Source organism: Calonectris borealis, chromosome 1 (genome assembly GCF_964195595.1).
Source record: "Calonectris borealis chromosome 1, bCalBor7.hap1.2, whole genome shotgun sequence".
NCBI lineage: Eukaryota > Metazoa > Chordata > Aves > Procellariiformes > Procellariidae > Calonectris > Calonectris borealis.
The window spans coordinates 175,067,201-175,081,993 of NC_134312.1; the positions used below are offsets into that span (position 1 = coordinate 175,067,201).

The 14,793-nt window shown below is 40.4% G+C and overlaps 1 protein-coding gene across 8 annotated transcripts in view; it reads left to right on the forward strand.

Moving 5' to 3' along the window:
- Positions 1–12,617, forward strand: part of KLF12 (KLF transcription factor 12) — a 253,663-nt gene extending 241,046 nt beyond the window's left edge. For all 8 annotated transcript variants that reach the window (XM_075139016.1, XM_075139048.1, XM_075139005.1 and 5 more), the window contains one exon: positions 8,135–12,617. In XM_075139016.1, the coding sequence (XP_074995117.1) occupies positions 8,135–8,316 (182 nt within the window). In that variant the 3' untranslated portion in view covers positions 8,317–12,617. The remainder of the gene's footprint in view (positions 1–8,134) is intronic.
- The last annotated feature ends 2,176 nt before the right edge of the window (positions 12,618–14,793 follow it).

A 14,793-nucleotide genomic window follows, 5' to 3' on the forward strand; every position in this document is an offset into this window, starting at 1 on the left:
TTGGAGCTTTTTTATTGTTTTTTATTTGTTTGTTTATTTCTTTGGGGTCTTGTTTGTTGTTTTGTTTTTTACAGGTAGTGGAAGGTTTAACTTTTATACTGAGAAACATCAGTATTGCTCTTGATGAACATGGTGGAGCAATCCCTGGAGCATCCAGGAGGAGGGGCGGTAGCAGAATCGGAGGCAGTTGGAAAGGGAAGTGTCACTTGTTTGGTGTCTCCTTTGCAGTCATGGACCACAGTGAAGGAAAAGTGTTTTATTTGGGGAGGCCAGATTAAACTCCAGGCCTGCAGCACCCCAGTTAAAGAGAGTTAGTGTGGACATCTGCTGGCACCCTCCGTGCAGTTCGCTGCTGATGGAAGTATGGATCTGTTGCATCACCTTTCCCAAATACCTTTGTGAGTGAAGGCTGCTGTAAAAGGAAAAATCTCAGCCTTCCCCATGGCACTGGAAGTTTGATAGTCCCATATATTTGCTGTGGCTGGAGGGAAGGAGAACACTTCATGCCATCTTCCACTACATATATATAAAAAAAAAAATACATTAAGTGTGTATATATGCACTTAACAGATACTTAAATATTTATATACGTACCACATCATGCAGGAAAAAATTATCAGGAAGGGTAATAAAATGCTATTTATCATTTACTGCTGGGATGTGGCCTGGCTCCTGGATTCAGGTGCACAGGAGGTGGCCTTTTACATTTCCAAAAATATCTGGTTTTACAGGAATTAAAATTTCTCATTTTACATCAACAACGCCCTTCACAATGTATGTAACTAATACTTGTCCCAGAGTGTTAATTCATTTGTATCTCACATAGTAGTAGATATGTCCCATCGTGGGGCAAAGTCTCTGTGCAGAAGCCCAAAAAGAGAAAATGTGGAAGAGAAGTTTCTTGGATTCCCCCTCTTCCTTTCTCTCCTGTATGTGCGGTGACAGAAAAGGGCTGAGACCAATGTAATGGATTTGCCTTCTTAAATTGCATTTAGGAGAATTTAATTTTGTAAGTCTGGTCACAAAGGCTTTTTTGCTGGGATTTGTATTAAAATAGCAGCAAACCGAGGCAGCTGTATACCTAGAGGGGCAATAGCTGGAGAAGGAAAGAAATAAGGTTGCTGAACTAGTACTGGTCTTGCAGAGTGAGTGAGAAGGAGGACCAGGGTGGCAAACAGGACCCAAGCTCAGCAGTGCAGTGAAATGAAAAGATAGTTGTGTGTTGTGATGTAGGAAAAGGACTTGCACCTGAATTATTAGGAGCTTGTAAATAATCGGTTCAAGAGCTGCCAAAACTGTGAGGAAGTGTTTTAGAGTGGAGGTTGTCACGGTATTTTTGAATCGAAGAAATCGTTTTGTTCCCAGTTTTCACATGAAGAAACCATGTCCCTGTGCTTTGCCTAAGTCAGACTGAGAACAAGGAATAAAAAACCTGTATTTCAAGACATGTCACAGTATGTTCCTGTTCTGCTCGTAGAAATTGTTTTCCCAGACTTGCTCAATTGATACGAAACTTTAATCTTTTCCCAGAAAGATATTTTATTTGCATATTTTGACAATACTGAAACACAAAAGTCAAATTCACTATGTTCACCAAAGAGATATAGTGAATCTGTAGCTTGGAAACTGAGATCCCAAATGACCTTTAAAAAGACATCTAAATAATTGACTTGGATTTTTGCATCAAAATGATTTAAAATATTTCAAACTTTAAAAGGGATGAAACTGAGATCTAGCAGTTTCATTACAGAAAGTAAGGTGTTCCTAATATGTGAGTCATAGCATTGCTGTTCACTTTCTCTGCAGTTTTGGGAAGGTCACTGATGCTTGCTGTGTTGCTTTTCCTACCTGCAGAGTGGACATGACATTTGTTACGCAGTGCTATTACGAAGACAGACTTTTATGAAGAATTACATTTTTAAAAAAGCTTTATAAGGCACTTTGAAGTTGGAAAGTGCTTTATAAGTGCTCTGATGTTTTTTCATTAAAAAATTATACTAATAAAAATATCACACAAAACGTAAGCGTTGTCATTTTTCCCTTTCCCCTGTGTCTAAAAGCTAAGCTTCCCTCTTCCTTTGGGAGTGCCTGAGGCTGCTCATTATCAGATAGTGTTTTTGCTGTAAAAGGAGTCTTTTCTGCCCAAAATTGCTTATTTTTAGTAGAAATGCAAGATCTAATTAGCCATCATTTGTGGTTTTCAATTTATGATTTCCCCTTCTGATAGAGTCCTATCAGTATGGGTGCAGTGTGACTGTCCCATGCGTTTCAGAACGATTCTGGTGTTTATGCGGGAGCTGAAACCAGCTGACATAAATACTACACCTTATATATATTGCATAGTATCCTGTAGCAGAAACCAAACCAGGAATCACCAGGAGATGTCCTCAACCCTGCAAAGCTGCAGATCTGTTGACTTCAACTAGAAAATTTAGCATCATCAAACATAGGCTGAGGCATGTGTGCTGGATTATTTGTTTTCGTTCAACTTGTTATGGGCTAAATCCTTAGGACCTCACACTGTTTTTATGTGGGGAATACTCGTCCAAGAGTAATGGCAGTAGAACTGATTGTATGAAGATGTGGCTGTAGATAGCACAGATGGGCAGGTGCCACCTATTAAACTGTGCAAGTTTCACTCAAAACCATTGTATTTCGTGAATGGAGTGAGGGATGGCATCTCCCCTATGCTCCCACCCTCCCAGTTTGGAAACTGTAAACCAAGTTTCATTTCCAAGTGCTTTTCTAACTTTGTCCTTCTCAAAAGTGGAATTTCAGCTTGTGACTCTTTCACAGGGTGATGAAAGCTTAAATACAGAAAAATCTGCCTAGGTGGCTAAGCATGTACCCCTGAACAGTCCCTTATGTGTATTTTCTAGTTGACTCTTATTTGGAATAAAAATTTTACCAGTATTTCAAAATGCTGAGTACTATTGCAGGAAGGGGCTACAGAGAAGTGATGTAATAACTCAGAGTCATGGTGAGAATTACATGTGGAGAAAAATTGGATAGATGGGAACGTCTGAAGAGGACACAAATAAGAAGGCACGTGGCACTCACCTGTAATACCAGAGAGAGAGAGGTGAGTTTATGCCAGAGAAAGAAATTGGTTTAGAACTTGATCACTGGGGTGTTTTCTGTCCTGGTAGTCAGTGGCGTTACCTCATCGTTACTTAATCATAGAATCATAGAATCGTAGAATCGTTAAGGTTGGAAGAGACCTCTAAGATCATGGAGTCCAACCATCAACACAACACCACCATGCCCACTACACCATGTCCCTAAGTGCCTCATCTACACGTCTTTTAAATACTTCCAGGGATGGTGACTCAACCACTTCCCTGGGCAGCCTGTTCCAAGGCCTGACCACTCTTTCAGTAAAGAAATTTCTCCTAATGTCCAATCTAAACCTCCCTTGGTGCAACTTGAGGCAATTTCCTCTCGTCCTATTGCAAGTTACTTGGGAGAAGAGACCAAATGACATGGTTGCCAAGAGCCTGCTAAACTGATGAATAAATGAAACTTAAATAATACACAAATGAAAGGAACTGCAAGTGTGCAGGGAGTACACAGGGCATCTGCAATTGCAGAAAATAAAGTTCCTTGCCTAGGGGCTAAGCCCGGCTTTGTTTCCTGGGGCTCCAGAGCAGTTTCACCGCTGGCAGAATAACCCCTAACTATTTACATGGCATTTTTGTGGTGCCTGTCTTTGAAGCATCTGGCATCAAATACCAAGATACAAGCTAGTTGATGGGCAGAGGATAACTGCTGAGGAACGTACTGCATGGGAAATTCTGCCCGGGGTAGAACAGACCTTGGTTCCTTCATCTGTTACATGGCATGGTCTCCTGCCTAGTACCCATATACGGGTTTTTTTAAGGAATATGTGAATGTCATTGGGTCATAAGTAAAAGTTTGAGAGAGATTTATTTCCATGGGTGAATGATCTTCCAGATGGTAGAGTAAATGAATAAGGATATGGGAAGACAGATGTTGGGCTGTGGGGAGGGTGGAAAATTTTGGAAGGATTGGCTGAACAGTGGTCATTATTCAGCATTATTTTAATTCATTATTTGCTTGAGTTTAGGGAGATTTAATGAGTAACTGTTGCAACTATGTTCTTAAGTGCTTAAGTGAGAGGAGTCATGGTAGGGTAGGAAAAATAATATGGTAAAAGTAATTAAACTAATTTGGATTGTGGCATCTGGACTACAAAAGGCAAGGTTTTGGAGGGCTCTTAGAAATAGATGTTTTGTTAATAGAAGATTAAAAAAATGACTAGTTCCATTTGGGGCATTGAGTCATACCTTTAAAACTTCATAATTAACTTTCCCAAACAATAGAAAATACTCATTTTCTGCAGGGAACTGTCTAGAAGAACTTTTTCATGCTCCAGGGTCCCTCTTGATCCGTGTAAATGCCTGTCATGGCATACTGTTCACTGTGCATGTATTGCAAGACAGAGCTGCAAAATAGCATCAGAATACAATTTCTCTGTGTTCTGAGATCTTTTTGTCAGGTTTCAGGACAAAACAATAGAGCTCTCAAAGACAGATGCGAAAGTAGAGGGTCAGCTCCCATGAAAATGTTCACAGCTTCAGGCATTTATTTTTAAATGGATAGCTTCTGTAAGTCTAAAATGATACAGATTCAGAAGATTGAACTAACTTACAGGGTTTTATCTTTTTCTAGTGTTTTTTTTCTCCTCATGTTAATTGTCACAGGTTCTTAGTCTCTTTCTGCAGCTCTCTTTACTTTACTTTACCATTTTCGAAAAACTGTCCACTGTTTTGTCTTCTCCTTCATGCCCATGTTTCCACTACCCTAGGCAAGACTCACACTGCCTGCTTTTGCTCCTTAGAGCTGAATGAAAATTTGAGTGTTACTGGGACAGTAACTCTGTGGTCCATGCTCTGGCAGCTGCCGAGCCATCGAAGGAGCCAAAATGTGCCCACACTTTGAACCCAAGAGTTTCTTAGACACTTAAGCTCAAGTGCTCGCAGAGAGGCAGAAGTGTCTGAATCAAAATGATTGAGTATTTGACTTCAACTCCACTGCAATCCAGTCTTGAAATGGCAATATATATATGAGCACTGGGGCTAGTTTCTTCCAATTAACAAACTAGTTTTGTCCACTTCCTCAGTCAGCGCTTTCTGGGTTGCCCTGCTGAGGTCCTGCTTCTCTCTGTTGATTGTACTGAGAATTTCAGCTGTGGGTGCCCAAGCTCATCAGCCAAAGCTGGTGTGTGATATCTGACACCAGCTTCCCATCCTCTAACAGTTCTGCTCCTGCTGATCCTTTCTCCATCCTTTGAACTCCTGGATCTTTCATTTTTACTGTAGTTCTTACGGATTCAGTGGTCACTCTTCACGTCTGGGATGTTACCAAACAAAAGGCTAACAGTTACTATAGTATTGCCTAGGAAGAAGAACATCTTTTTTCTAGCACCTGGCCATCCTCAGATAATGTAGGTGTTTAACAGAAAAGTAATACTATTATTCTTCCCCTGAAAATTAGGTTTGCATAAAATGTTGTTGATTGATCTTAATGAAAAATCGTATCTTTCACAGTTTTCTTTACAGCAGCTTTTTTAAGATGTATGTCAGTGAACGTCTTCAGAGTAATGCTACTTTGCCTGGTTTTTTCCTTCTTATGCTATACGCATATATTTAATTGAAAATAATGAAAGGTATTCTTAGGTTAAGCTTGTAAGAGCGATTTTCCTTCAGTGGTGTAAATAGCTTGAGAGGAATGTGGTTAGTCCCGTCTCTTTCACATAGCTCTATAGGGGCTGGGAAAGCAGGACTCTCTGAGAGGGAGGCTGGAAGCAACACCTGGGGACTCCAGCCGAATGACCCGTGCTCACGTCCTTGCATCAGCTGACTTTCGTTTCTTACTCGAAGTGATAGTGTTTTAATGGACAAAGAAGCTATTTCTGGTATTTCTCTTTCACCAACCATCCCCCTCTGCATCAGGTTCTCTATTTGTCTTCTGCCAAGGGTAGAAAGAGCTGGGATTTGTGTACCAAAAAGGCCATTGCAGGGAAAGGATCTCAGGGCAGGGAGAGACTTAGAATTTCAGATGCTTTTAAATAAGGATCCAAAGCTTAGGAAATACCTTCTCGTTTTGCTCTGGAAGTCTCCGTGGTCAAAGAAACCAACCGGGGTAATATCCAGAGTCTAAACAAAAAGAGAGTTTTAAAGTACGTTGAGGATGGACAGGGCAAGCGCTCCACTTGGAAACTCTTGATGCAGTGTGACGAGACCGTTAGGATAGACCTGCTACGTCAAATGGGGAGACTGCTGTATTTGCCTGGTGCTCCGCACCAACTGTTTGTGGCAAGGGTATGTATGTAACACAGTTTGGTGGTGAATTTGAACACGTTTTGTAGCACTTTGTCATTGGCAAGAGTGCCAACCCGCCATCTGCCATGTAGCTTGTGCCCATCCAGCTCGTGGCAGCTGCTGGATTCCAGGCGCCCAACGCTGCGACTGCCCAGGGGCAATGAACACTATTTGGTGCTTTGTGCTTGGCTGAGGACTGTACAATTATCTAGGCTAAGTTGCTACTGGTGCAGCTATGGGCTGTGGTCACCTCAGAGCCTGGATTGCTGGGTTCTCCTCGCAGCAACTGTTTCCCACCCCCGTCTGACATCAAAACTGCAGCACAGCCCAGATGGTGCACAGAAGGCACCAACCCAAGGAGTTCAAATGCTGCTGACAACCCTGCTGACATGCCTGTACAGCATCCGATTTCCTTACAGAGGCACCCATGGCCATTTCAGCTGGACTTTTCAGGGCTGTTTGAACTTTGTGATGATATTCTTACTCGGGAATTTTCTTTTGAAACCGAGAGCTCTCAGCAAAGCTTTTATTGACTTTTGAAGAGATGCATGGAGGGAGGTGCTGCCTACGACAAAGCAAGTGTTGCGTCACTGGTTCATGTAATTGAAATAGTTTCTTGCAAGCTGCTCGTGATTCATAAGAGATAATAAATAACTGAGGAATGATTGTGCCTGACAAAGGAAACAGTTGTTGCAGAGATGCTCTTTTGTTGTCCTGGTTGTGATTAGCTGGTTTCAGAAGGGGAGGTAAAAAATCATTTACGACACACCAAAGGAAGATACATACGGACCTCACACAGTTTCCCTTCCTCAGTTTGGTGCATGCTCGACTGTGGGATCAAGGTAACTGCCAAGAGCATTTAACGTGTGGACATTGAAGGCTGGTGATGGAAATCACAAATAAGTATAGCCTATAAACATGGCAAAAATGGGGTTTTGTAACAGTTTGCTTTATGAAAGCACAAAATCTAGTTTTGCTGTATTAATCTCCTTCTCTGACATGATATGACACAGAACATGGGGCATGCATCATGCTTACCTTTAAATAAAAAGCAGAGGGTGGAATTTTCCAAAAAGCTACACTTAGCCCAAGTCTGATCTCATTGAAGTAAATGGGTATTTATCAACAGTGTTGTGCAAGTCCCATGGCTGAGTACATTTAAAAATTGTACACCATTCCTGGTAACATCTTACACGCAAAATTAATTTTACTGAAAGTAAGTGCAATAAATAAAGAGGACGTTTTGCAGATTGAATTTTTATGTTTAATTGGGAAATCATAGTTCATTTTTACCAGCTTGCTAAGAAGTGTCCTTCAGTGTTGTTTACACAAATAATTAGAAACCTTCATAAACTTCATAAAAATAATGGGAAGTCTGTGGCAGCCCATGATCAATTGCTGGAATATCGGGTAATCTGGCCATTTTGGGAGAAAGTGTAGCCTGATGAGATGAGGGTAGCAAACTCGTACGGTAATCATGAGAATAATTACACAGCCCTTTGTCCTGATGTTAATCCCCGCATCACCCCTGCGAGGTAGGATCTGTATTGTTGCCTTAATCCTGTTGATTTTCTTAGTCATGTGAATGCCATAGGAATGATAAATCTCAAGGCCCTTTCCTTATATTCAGCTGATTCGGTACCTCGTAATTGTGTAATTTGGCCTAAAGCAACCCCTAGGCAGTGGGTGTTCATGGGAAGCGTGCAGAGGAGGTTGCGGGGATTAAGAGCAACAAGGGGAAAATCACCACCTGTTTTTGCCCCCTCCCCTCTTTCTTTTGTCTTTCCCAGGAGAAAAACCCTACAAATGTACCTGGGAAGGCTGCACCTGGAAGTTTGCTCGCTCCGACGAACTGACGAGGCATTACCGCAAGCACACGGGAGTGAAGCCATTCAAGTGTGCAGACTGTGACCGCAGCTTTTCCCGCTCAGATCACTTGGCGCTCCACCGCCGCAGACACATGCTGGTTTGAGAAATGCTACCTGTTCCAGCCGAGTTTAAGAGCTGGGTCTCTTAACTACCCGGAGTGAATTCAGCAGGGCTGAATCCCCCTCTACAGTGTTAACAGGCAGGGCTTTCCCTGATGTCCGTAACAAAAAATAATAACAGAAATTAAAAAAAAAAGCAGGAAAAGAAGTGCCACTCTTCTCCTCGCCATCTGAAGTTAATCCCGTCTGCCCCTCAGCATGGCTACCCCCTGAAAGTGTCATCACAATCACCTGGGAAATAGCAGCCAAAATGCTACAGGAATGGGCATTATTTTACATGCTGTGTCCTTTGACAAAAAATGTTTATAGCTTGTATGTTTTCTCAGCTGTTGGACATTTTGTTCCTGAAAAATCACTGCTGATTGGAGGATTAGATACGACAAACCGATGATGATGATGATGATGATGATGATGATGATGATGATGATGATGATGATGATGAGAGCAAGACCGCTAGACCTTTATTATCCCATCTTTTCCCCTTGTTTTGAATACCATCTGGCCGGTGTCAGCATTATGCCCGAGCTGTGCTACAGACAAGCTGCGTGTGAGTAGGCAAGAAGATTCTGCTGGAGAGGTCCCACTGTCGGAGCTGAAGGGTCGCTTGAGCAGACTTTTGCAATAACGATGGTGGCATTTTAATATTGTACCACAATTTGTCATTATGCCCTAGAGGACACCAGCCATTTAACCTTTTTCTTTTATCTTTTTTTTTCTTTTCTTTTGTTGTTGTTGTTGTTGTTGAAGTCTGTAAAATAAACAAGGGGCAGCAGCATCTCTGCTGAAAGTACAATATTAAGTATCTGTATTTTACCATGGACTTATTTAGAACCGTTTTCTGATTTGTATAGAAAGAGCCCATCTAAGAAAGAAAGAAAAGCAGTTTTCTTTCATGCAGGTATCCTCTTCCCCATGACCAGTGTTTGAACACAAGGAAATAGTCAGTTCTTATACTCACTGGTACCAAGGTTAGTGGTGTAGCCATTCTTGAAATGGAACTGAATGTACCAACAAACAAAACAGAGAAGAAACGGCTGTATCTCTTGCAGAGAAAAAGCAATAATGAGTAAAATGGCTCTCAAGACAATAATTTACTCCACACCAACAGAAGGGGGGGGCATGCAGAAATAGCACGTAAGATCATTTAAGTTAATCTTTCTGATGGTTTCACTGACCTGCTAGGTACCACAATTAAGTACTTTCATTTCCTTCAACATAATACTTGTGTCTGGAAAGCAAGATAGATAAAGGAAAGAACTGATTGTTGAGGAGTCAGTCAGTGGATGAACCGTAAGTAGGAAGGCAAAATGGTTCTGCAGTGGTGCTCTGCAAGACATTAGGTTTCTCCCTGGGAGTTAGGGAATAACAAGATTTTGCCAGCTGTCTAGTATGATATAAATGGCCCTTTATATGGGTACCAGTGGCTGCGCCTGCTGGGATTTTCAATCCAAGCCTTTTCAGATTAAATAAAAGGAAATTCTTGATCATTCCCATACAGCCCTATAATTGCAAACCAATTTGTATTAACTGAATTATGTAGGAAAGAGAGAAACTCTTAGTCATCAGTTGTTCATGCAAACGGAATAGTGTTTTTCTGTTTTCTTTCCTCACAAGGATCTGCCTATTCAGCTAAATTTGACAAAGAGGAGGCTTGGCAAGATTTTTTAAGTGTTGAGATTTTTATAGCTTAGAGATAAAAGATGTATACATAAAGGTCTTTTGCAATACATTTAATTATGAATATTTGGTTCCAGGAATTGCACAGATTAAACTTGTGATGCCACTTGTTCATTTTTAAATGTTTGACCAGTCTGAATTAATTTCTGATTCCTGAAGTAATCGTAGTAATGTTGGGGGGATTCTGAAATCAAGGTAATCTTAAAGAAGAACCAGCACAGAGCACCCATACAAATACTGAAAGCAATTGCAGTTAATTGAGGATTAATATGACTAGCATAATACTTTATAACAATATTCACAGGCCCCAGAGTTTGATTGCCTTTAAATATGTTCTTAATATTCCCCGGTACCGGATAGTTTATCAGCTCTCTGAAAGAACTTCAATACTGTTAAAGCTCAGGCTCTCTTCTGCCGAGTGGTCAGCAGAGAAACCCAAGACAAATTATTCGCAGCCATTGTGGGAAAAATGCCTCTATCAATTCCCATTGCCTGTGTTGGTAATCAACTTCCACAAAATTCAGCAACGTTTTAGTATCCGGCTCCAAATCAGTAATGAAGCAGAGGTGCTAAGTGTCCGTGCAAAGCATGAAAAGGCTGCGGCGGATCAGAGCTTCTGGATAGGCCATGAGGCGTTGCAGGGCAGCAGAACTGGGTCTTAACCAGCAGCATTACTGCTGTTGGTTTAAAAAACTGGTTGTCGGTGTTGTGCGTGAGATGGTTCATGGATTACGTCTGAGGTCTGTCTTTTATGTACTTCAGTATCGTCCCCTTAAATGGATCTGTCATTCTCAGCATTTAGGGAAAGAAGTCAGGTCAGGTGGAAGTCAATTGATGGATAAAATTATTTTCCTGCCCAAAAACATTTTACCGACTAATTACTTGAATAGCAGTAATTCAGTTGAAGAACCGATTGCATACAGAATTTCTTTCAATATCTCTGATTTTTTTCTCCCACAGAAAATGAAGTTTATTTGACCAGAAGCTCTTAAGGCCATTCTGTTAGCGTACAAGAGGAGCAGTGAGAGAGATTGTCTCTGATGTTATTCCCAAAGGCAGGATATAACTGGGAGAGATCAATGTCCTCTTCGGGCTTCCTCTGTAGGCAATGAAGAGAGAAAAACTCCTCCGAGAGAAACTGAGAGGCCTTAAATTTCAGCATTCACCTCTGAACTGCCCCGAGGAGGAGCATATGTATCACAGACCCTCGGGAGGCTCATCTCCCAAGGCAGAGGTTGGTCTGTGTGAATCCCTTGTCTTTCAGCTGGTTGCCCATTACTTTATGCATAGGAAACACTGCAACAGAAAGAGGGTCTGGTTTTATTCAAGGAACCCCAAAGTGAAACCGGGATAAAGCAGCACTCACGCCAAGGGACACAGGCAAAGAGCATGTCAATGGTAACAGAATGAAGCCAAAAGGTAAAGGAGGATATGCTAAATTTTCTTACTTCACAGGCAGGAAGTATATCCTCAACCTTTCCAGCACACATGTAAGGGCTTTTCGTGCTGCTGTTACCTCTGGACAACTTACACAACCAGCAGTAGTCCACCACCGGGCTTCAAGTACCCAGTGTGGCTCTTGGCAAGTTTCTCATTCGTACCAGCGCCCACAGGCTTTGGTCCCAAATACTCTGTGAGGTTGTTTTCTGGTTTGTTTTCCCCTTCAGAAGTATTTTTAAGGAAGTTACTCTGTGGGAGGAGGGTGTTTGGATGTGGAGCTGTTGTACCCCAGATTCTCAGGGTGTCCTTCCATCAGCGGCTGGGGTTCAGACCCGCCAAACTTCTGTGCTTGTGCAAAGACCGAGGGCGATTGCTCCAGGATAGTTTCCTCAAAAATCCTGGTATCCCACCACAGGTCCATGACGTTTCATAACCATCGCAAAGGCTTATGTCATATGTAGCATGCAGAAATACCACACCTCATCTTGACACAACACAGTAGGTCCATCTTGATTGAGCAGTTGGGAGAGACAAATATACAGTGTCCCGTTCTTTCGGGAAGACAGAAGTTTATGCTTTTAAGTGTGAGTGAAGGATGGGTATTATCCACCATGCCCATTACAGCTTTCAAGGGAAACTATGCCACAGTGTCATATTTCAGATGTTTCCAAAAGGATCCAATGGATTTGTCAGGAAATCTCAGTAGCCAGCATTATAGGAAAACATGACAAGCAAGCAGCTTTGATACAGAACTTTTTAAATTTTAAATTGTCATTATTTTTTGAGCACCTGTTTTATTCAGCACTGTAAAATTGGCTCATTGCAACAGCAGTTTATACTTGGGGATGAAGATGCAGTATTCCTTATTCTCTACCATGCTTACACAATTAATTAAATAGATTTAGACTGACTTGTGTATATGATTATTTGCTGGAGTAATGTATAACAAAATTAACAGTGTTAAAAATTACATCAGTGATGTTGATGTTTGGGGTAAACTCACAGTGCAGAGCATGGACAAATAGCTGGACAACCTTTCTCCCCTTTAATAATGGGAATAACAATGATCATAAGTCTCGTTTTCCATTAGCCACGTTGAAAATGTATTCTAGTTGCCATTTATAAATTTATCTATCTTCTGATAATAAATGCTGTTTAATGGAAAAAATCTCTTTCTCCTTTATTGAAGGTGGGTACTTCAAAATCGGAGTAAGTTTCACCATTAATATCCTGCTTATTTTTTAGTTTAAACTTTGGTTTGGAAGGGTCAGTGTGTGAAACTGCGTCTTCCACAGCAGACAAGTCTAAAGATCATTCAGTAATCCACCCTACTCCCGCATGCTCATCCATACACGCATCCATATAAACCCCAGCACTTCCACATGCCTCCACCCATGTGCAGGTAATAAACAAGTTTATTTAAAAAAAAAAAAAAAAAAAGGAAGAATTGGAAATAAACACTGTAAAAGAAAATACTACCTTCTTAAGAAACCAGCTCATGTTATTGTATTATGCCTTTGCCTGTGATTTATAACTGGAGAAGTGCACAAAGAAATTCAAAGATCGTTGTATTTTCACAGTTTCGCTATAGCGTAACAGTTGCTGTGTAATGTATGCTTATGAAGTCAAGCCCTTTGGTACCTTAAAAATGCTTAAATTCTGATCAATTTCCGCAGTAAATCAGGTTTTAGTACAAAAACATAACTATAAGGATACTGCATCTTTAGAAATCAGAATAAATTCAAAGTATTTTACTATACTTATAACAGTTTTAATATTCTGTAATATATGTGATCGTGGAAGAGTATTTTCAAACTCACAATTTTACATGGGGTGTAAATAGGTTAAATGCAGTACATTTTTAAAAACCCTTTAGTTTTCATCAGGAAAAATGGTAAGATAATGCCTTGCAAAGCTTAAACACAAAATGTAAGAGGTAAATTACTCTGTTTTGTCAGAGCATGTTTTCTCTGCAAAATGGAGTGGCCAATTCTTTGCTGTTTGGCAGATCGCGTGCGATATAGCGAAGTCATATTGAGTCCTTCAATGTCGAATAAGTCAACACTCAGAATGTCTTTGACTGAATAAAGGAAAAAAACACTTAATCAAAATGAAAACCATATGAAAGGTTTTGGGTTTTTTGTGGGTTTTTTTTTTCCTTCTGGCATTTCACAATGAACTGCAGATACAGTAACGGCAAACTCTCGTTTGATTTTATTTCTTCTTGTATTTCCCTGACTACAATGCATCTTGAATAAAGGTTGCAGAGCTGAAATAGGCTGCATTTTGCTGATTCCGGGGGAGTTTAGTCTTGTAGGTGCAGTAGCACATCAACACAATCAATTGTAGCAGGACAGTTGTGACATTTAAAATGCACATACACTTCAGCAAGATAGCCTAAAATGTATTTTAAAAGATGAAACAGAAACTGAAAGTGCCTGTAATTAGAACTGATGGGATGTTCCTATACTTTTACACAGCAATAACTTACGGGATTCTGTTAACAATAAGGTGAAAATGAAATTTTACTTGGAGAACAATAATGCAGCACAGAAACAAACACAAAGTGCCATTTGTATTTTCACACGTTGAGATATTGTGTTAGAGGTTTTAGTTATTTTCTCAGATAATGTCTGTCATCTAATTGTAAGAAGAAAATGGATCTTAGCTTACAGATTACTCATATCCATATAGATTCTCAGTAGGTGTGAATGGAGGTCATTGTCAAGCAGTGTTTTAGGGGATTTCTTCCTAATTTATGTCTGATGTGCCCATATATCCAGGGTATTCTCTAGTGAAATAATCCAAAAACCAGCAATAAGCCCAATGGAGCTTTTTTAGGGTATATGGTAGAATGGGGATTCTCTTGAAAAATCCTCTGCATCGAACTCTGGAAACACAGAGCTCACCTTATGTCTCCTTTCTATTTGTCATGTAATGCTCATAGTATTTAATACCATTTTAGAACTGATTGACTTCAGGAGTGGACAAAATATATCACTTACTTTTCTTTCTTTTGGGGACAGACGAGTGAAAAATTGGGGACTGTCAGTCTAGAGACTGTTTGAGTAGCAAACAAGAAGTCAATATTCCTAAAACGGAGTAGGGAGATTTTTATATTGAGTGGCCTAAACATTTGCATCAATAGACTAACTGATCTTGCAAGAAAATGGCCAGCTGTGACTCTTCCGCTCTTTATTTTCTCAATTTTTTTTTTTTAATCTGGTAGGTTTCTGTAAAAAAAAATATTAACTGCTGCTAATGGATTGTGAAAATAGCAGTGTAATGCCATCCCTCTTCTGTGTCTAAAAATTAATTTATTGGAGAACAAAATGTAACTGGTT